The 6785-nt window shown below is 46.5% G+C and overlaps 1 protein-coding gene across 1 annotated transcript; it reads right to left on the reverse strand.

The window, feature by feature from the left end:
* Window positions 1-5466: 5466 nt before the first annotated feature.
* Window positions 5467-5933, reverse strand: LOC103626706 (40S ribosomal protein S4-like). The gene has a single exon (XM_008647096.2). It carries the CDS (start codon window positions 5916-5918, stop codon window positions 5625-5627), a length of 294 nt encoding a protein of 97 aa, XP_008645318.1. The 5' UTR covers window positions 5919-5933; the 3' UTR covers window positions 5467-5624.
* Between the last annotated feature and the right edge of the window lie 852 nt (window positions 5934-6785).

Genomic DNA, 6785 nt, shown 5'->3' on the forward strand with positions numbered 1-6785 from the left:
GCATGTTGCATGGTTGCCAGGGTTTGCCCGATGGCTTGAACTGCTTGAGTCTGCATGAGAAACATCTGCTCTATTGTCATTGGGGGTGGTGGTGGAGGCAACTGCTGCTGGGGTGCCTCATCATGTGGGGCTTGCTGCTCTTGCTGGGCACGCCTTCCGCCTCGGCGCCCGTTGTCAGACATCTGTGGAAGGCACACACACGGCAGAATTGATCTTGAAATCTTTTAGCATAATAAAGATACATAGAGGTCTTCATAACACTGAACAAACGGACATCTTCACTAAATCTCAACACAGCCAACACATCTTCTCAGATAAAGAGGAAAGTGGAAATAAAAGGTTGCCCAACTAAATGACTAACTTTATTAATAACTACACCAAATTGCAGGGAACACCAACATTTTGGTGACAATCATTACAAAGAGCCAAATCGATCATGAGTTCACCACGACAAACATAGAGACACATGATAAGCAAACTACTCCGACTAACTAAAACTGACTAATCCTAAGACACTTCACTTAAACATTTATTACAAACTCCGACACTAGCAATCTAAGGCTCCAAGTTTATCTAGGTCATGCAGTCAGGGGTGCCATAGGCATAACGCCCACGAGGCGGCGAGCGTTAAGGGTGCTAATCCCAACAAGGACGGGGGAACCATCCTCCTGATGGCGTCGCTCCGCGCGCTCAGCATGCACTTTCGCAACCTCCGCACGAGCCTAGCCCAACTCCTCAAGGGCGTGGTCCAGCTCGGTGTTGAGCATGGCGACCAGGTTGACCATGCTGCTCAATCTAGGATTGCCCTCACCAACGGGTGAGACAATCACACCTCCGGTACTACCAGTCGAGCGGCGAGGGTAGTACTTTAGGTCAGGACCGTCAGCCACCCCACTGAACAACAAATAGTACTTAGAAAGTGCACGTCGTGTAGCATCCTGCATGGCTACCTCGGCAGTGTCCCGCTTAGTGATAGAATAATACTCTGAGTAGGCCTCTCCACCCTGGAGATCATCGTCCGGACGACACACTCGATTGACCAAGTGAGTCGGTTGAAGGCCGACGCAGCAAGGTGTAGGTGTTACCTCTTGTTTCTCTATCTCTAGACTTCTTCTCTCTTCCTTTTTATTAGAGTGATGTGAATTAGGTGAGGGATTAACTATTTATTTATTTTATAAAAACATATGCGAGTCATGAAATGTTGTATCATGTTGAGCCTAAATTATTCTTTTGTTTGATGCACATGTTTGAATTAGATTAGAAATCCATAGAGAAAATAAAAAGAAAAGAATTTAGAAATTCCCTGGAAAAAGAAAAACTGATTTCGGCCCAACTCAGCCCAACCTAGCCCAGACATGCCGCGCGCGTGCCCACTTCGCCTGACAGGTGGGTCCCACCTGTCAGCGACGGCCCGCGTCAACACTCTCTCCCTATCTCCCTCCCGTTGCCCGGTGGGGCCGGCTTGTCGGTGCCGGTTTCTTCACGCACACGCCCGCTCCCTTCTCTGCTCGGTGGGTTCGCCCTGTCAGCGCAGACCGCTCGTTCGCGTATTCACCCTCGCTGGCAAGCGGACCCCACCTGTCAGCCACCTCCCCTTCCCTAACCACCCGCTCGCGCACCCCGCCGTGGATGCACACATGTCGCGTGTTTTTCGGCCACTCCCCCCACGCGCCTGACTTTTTTGGAGCCCACACTCACTCGCTCACTCCCCTCGCTCAGTAGCGTCCCACAGCCGACCCCCTCGCACCTCTCTCTCGCACCGAGCGCACAGCCGTGGAGCACTGCCGTAGTCCACCGTCCGTTCCGTGGCCGTCGTCGAGTTCCTGTCGCGTCCATTGCCCTACTGATCTTCGCCTCCTCGCCAGCAACACGAGACACCCTCTGGTTTTCCCCAGCCCCTCTATTTCCCTTGGTTCGCTCACCGGACCTATCACCATGCAGCCGAGTCTCCGCCACCGTCCACCAGGGCCCTCGCGGTGTCCTCGCCGTTGCTCAAGCGCTCTAGAGTCATCTCTCGACGTAACCAACCCACCCATGCCCTTAATTTCCCATTTACTGCCCTGTTGTCCATGCAATCGCTCGCCAGAGTTAAGCTGCGCCGCCGTGGGGCTGCTTTGCCTCGGACCGTGCTCTCTGGTGCCTCTACGCCGGTGTCGTGCCCATGGCTGAGCCCGCCGTGTCACCCTGAGCTCGCCTGAGCCTTTTCCCAGCGCCCAGACCCTCACCATGGCCGCGCCACGCCGCGAAATTGGGCGGCGGCGCCATGAGCAGCCTAGCAACCCCGCCCGAGCTTGCCATCAGATTTCAGGCATCCATCTGAGATCTAACGACCTGGCTTCAATTAAACTCGATCTGATCCCAGCTGTCCGATGGAGATCTGGCCACTCGGATCCGCCACCTCACCCGCGCCCTGCAGCTAGGCCCGGCCAGACAGTCCGCCTCGCCCCTAGGTCGCTGACTATCCTGGCCCACCTGTTAGCTCGTGCTCGTGCTCGCGCTCAAATCTAATCCTGGCCGTTGATCTGTGATCATGCAGTCGAGATCAGCTGATACCCCTTTGCGTGGTAGTTTTGTTAAAAAGGCCCTCGGCTTTCTGAGAATCAACCCATCGTCCCTGGTTTTCGCACGCATGCCCCTGTACTTTTGCAGAAAGGCCCCTAATCTTTTAGGTTATCACATAATTAGACCTAGTTTTGTATTTTGAATTCCAAAACTTGTTTATTTCATATCTTTTGCATATGAACTCCAAATTGAGTGATTCAAATTGCAAAATGTTTGTAAGGTTATTCTCTACCTGTTTAAATTATAACCTTTTACTGTCTGCATGTGCTAATTTTATGCCTAGACTATAGGTTAGTGTAACTGATGGCTTATTTATTAATAAGAAGGATAAAAGGAAAACCATAATGGTAGTTAGATGTTTAACTTTGTGGGTTAATAATATGTAATATATGAACCTATCCCTGGTATAATTCTTTTGTCTCATTAAGATAAATGAAATTAAGTTATGTAATCTATTGAGATAAGTAATACTTAGAGAACCACAAACCTATATGTGTATTGGTCCACCCTAGACCCTAGGCTTCGCTTGAGTTTGTTACTTTCTTTTGAATTAGTGTTCACTTGATTGTATATTTTTGGTGTATTGTTTCTTTATCATTATCGAAATGTGTTGAATGCATGATCGCTTTGCGTAGACAACAAGCAGTCTATGGTTCCTGAGTGTGTTGCCGAAGATCTTCCTGGGCAACAACCTGGTGAAGGCAAGTGTCCTCTGACCTATTATGTCCTACTTACTTCATAATTCACTGTCCCCCTTTACTTAATTGAAACCTAAGGTTTGACTAGTCTGTATTTATCTTGTCCTTGTTTACCTTTTGGGTTATTATGGTAAGCTTCAAGCTATTGCTCCACTTTAATCAACAAACATGATGCGAATATTTATGATATGATGTTGTTATTATGATTACGATGATGTTCTTATGGCACTTTAGGAGACTCAGGCTATTTTCCTGAGTACCTCTCCGTAAGGACCTGCTCGTTGAGTGACCACCCGTGATAACAGCGCAACCATGAGGGTGGAATGGGACGCCCTTAGCTGAATAATTAGAGGAACCTGGGGGTGTAGTTGGCTTTGCTAGAGGGCCGTCAACGGGGGCCGGGGCATAGTGCTCGCTCTGTTAAGGGTGGGTGCCGAGGTTCATTTGGTTTGGTTTTGTTAGTCACCCACCTTAGGGAGGAGTACTGTGTTTGTACGACTTGCGAAACCTAACGAGCAGCTATGCACCAGGGGAGTCTTTGTAAAGGCTACATAGTGAAACCTTGTCGACTCACCCTGGTAGTGTTTGAGGGTTTGATCGACCCGAGGCAAAAAGGGATCACGACTCATGGGTAAAGTGTGCAACCTCTGTAGAGTGTTAGAAACTGGTATATCAACCATGCTCACGGTTAAGAGCAGCCTTGGAATCCTCTTTGATTAGAAGAACTTTGGACACTTTTATAATGATGGTAACTGATTATGATTATATCTGTGGTTTCTGGTATTTCCACTTGGAGGGAGTACATTTGGGTAATAACTGGGTTTATTACTAAAACGTGGCTTACTACTAGTAATAAATACCTGACCAACTAAAAGCAATTGTTTTAACCCTAACTCCACATACAGGTAGTCCACTTTAGCCAAACGGGACATTTGTTGAGTACGTTGATGTGTACTCACCCTTGCTTTAAAACCACCCACCCCAGGTTGTCCCCATTGCAATCAGTGCTCAGGAGAAGATGCAGACAACATGGAGGACTTTGAGGAGTTTCAGGACTATGATGAGTTCTAGTTGTGTTAGTGGCAAACCCCCAGTCAGCTATCTCTGAAGGCCATACCTCTACGTTTCATATTCTGCACTTTGATTATGATAGTGACTTTGTTATGTTAATGACTCTGTGGATGTCTTGGACATCTTGATGTAATAAAGTACCCTTTTCCGTTATTATTTTGAGCATTGTGTGATGACGCCCAATTATGCAATCGCTATGTACGTGAGTTTCTGATCCTGGCACGTACATGGTTCGCATTCGGTTTGCCTTCCAAAACCGAGTGTGACAATATGTAGTAGTATAACATAGAATTGGTGATATGACCAACTTTTGAAGTAACACCAAGGGTCAATTTGAGAATAAGGGTCTATAGTCCTTAGAGCGAACATTCTAGTCTAGGTTAGTGGTCCTACAGGCATCAAGGCTTTGATACCACTTATGTCACACCCGGTTTTGGAAGGCAACCCGAATGCGAACCATGTATGTGCCAGGATCAGGAATTCACGTACACAACGATTACATAGTTGGACATCTTCACACATTGCTCAAAATAATAACGGAAATAAGTACTTTATTACATCACGATCACTACTACAAAACATGTTATATGAGACGGTTAATTTTCAGTTCTTAAGACGCTTATTAAGTGTCCAAATTTGATGGAGTTGTAAAAGATGTCCCACTTTTAAAATGGTTATAAACCGTCTTAAAAGATATTATATAAGACAATTTTTAATTTATAACCGTCTAAAAAAGGTATTTGTTTAAGTCATTTTGTCCAATAAACCGTCTTGAATTAGGTTTTTGTTTAAGACACTGCTTCTAAAGGACCGTAGAGAATACAAACATTATAAGTCATAAAGTATTTATCAAACTGTCTCGAATATCCTACAATAATAGATGATTACAATACAAAAACCATCTTATTTAGGTGACTAATAATGGACATTTTAGAAACCGTCTTATTTAGGAGACTGATATTAGACATTTTGGTGACCGTCTTATTAAGATTTAAATGAAATGACTTACATGACAGTATCAGATATCACGTTATAATAATTTGAAAGAGAAATATACATACACATATATTGAACAACATTATAATTAATATAATATAAATAAGTACCATTCAATATATCATAAATAAGCATTGTCAAACAACACATACATAAGTGTACTCTAAATCTAAACTAAAATACAACTGTTTGCACTAATGTTAAGCCTAACTTTATATGAAATCAAGTCTCTACACTTTTGCGGCCACCAAAGTTGAATTCCATTCTATGTTTTCCTGTACAACAAATAGGAGAAAACTAGATATAGCAAAAAGCTCCAAGCAGCACGTGGATGGTCTCGAAGCTGCCCTTGTGCTTCTCCCTGTTCTTGATCACTCCTACACGCCCGGTGTTCCTCCCGCTGATCACCATGACCACGTTGCCGACGTCAAACTTGATGAAGTCCATGATCTTGTTGGTCTCTAGATCGATCTTGATGGTGTCGTTGGCCTTGATGAGCGGGTCGGGGTAGCGGATGGTGCGGTCGTCGTAGGTGTTTAGGCAGGGGATGCCTTTCTGGCCAAACTGAACAGACCTTACCTTGCAGAGCATGAACTGCACACAAACCAATAGAAAAGCAGTGAGAATTTCACAGGCGTACTATGAAAGGGCATGGGAATTTCCAGCGATGTAAATGGATAGATAGACAGAGCAACATCTATTAATAGTCCTAACGATTGTAGCACATGACATTTTCAATGCAAGACTTTCATGCACACAACATATATGGACAGTATAGCAAGGATAAGGTACATAGATCTACAGAAAAAAAAGAACAACCTGAAGCATTAGACAAATGGGGAAGTACAGAAGATTGTAGGTACCAAAGCTAGAAAATATTGTTTTGTCGGCGTTTCGACCCCGGGGGGTCCCTGGACCGACGAGTAAATTGTCGCTGCGTGTCCCAGCCCAGATGGGTCGACGCGAGACAGAACACAAAGGGGGGAAAACAGCAAAGGGGAACCCGCGGCCTTCGTGTTGTCCTGCGCCCAGGGCGGATGCGCTTGCAGTAGGGGGTTACAAGCGTTCGTGTGGGAGAGAGAGAGAGCCTTGTGCGTCAGCCCGTTCTCCCGCGCGGCCAACCCTCTCGTACGAGAGCCCTGGACCTTCCTTTTATAGACGTAAGGAGAGGGCCCAGGTGTACAATGGGGGGTGTAGCAATGTGCTAACATGTCTAGCAGAGAGGAGACAGAGCCCTAAGTACATGCCGTCGTGGCTGTCGGAGAGGTTTTGGCGCCCTGTTCATGTGATGTCGTGGCCGTCGGAGGAGCGTTTGAGCCCTGTGGAAGTACAACTATCGGGGCTGTCGGATCCTTGCTGACGTCTCCTTGCTTCCGTAAGGGGCTGAGAGCCGCCGTCGTCACGGAGCACGCGGGGTGCCATCATTACTTGTTTACCGGGGCGAGCCAGATGGGACGC

The sequence above is a fragment of the Zea mays genome, chromosome 5 (assembly GCF_902167145.1).
Source record: "Zea mays cultivar B73 chromosome 5, Zm-B73-REFERENCE-NAM-5.0, whole genome shotgun sequence".
In the NCBI taxonomy this organism is placed as follows: Eukaryota; Viridiplantae; Streptophyta; class Magnoliopsida; order Poales; family Poaceae; genus Zea; species Zea mays.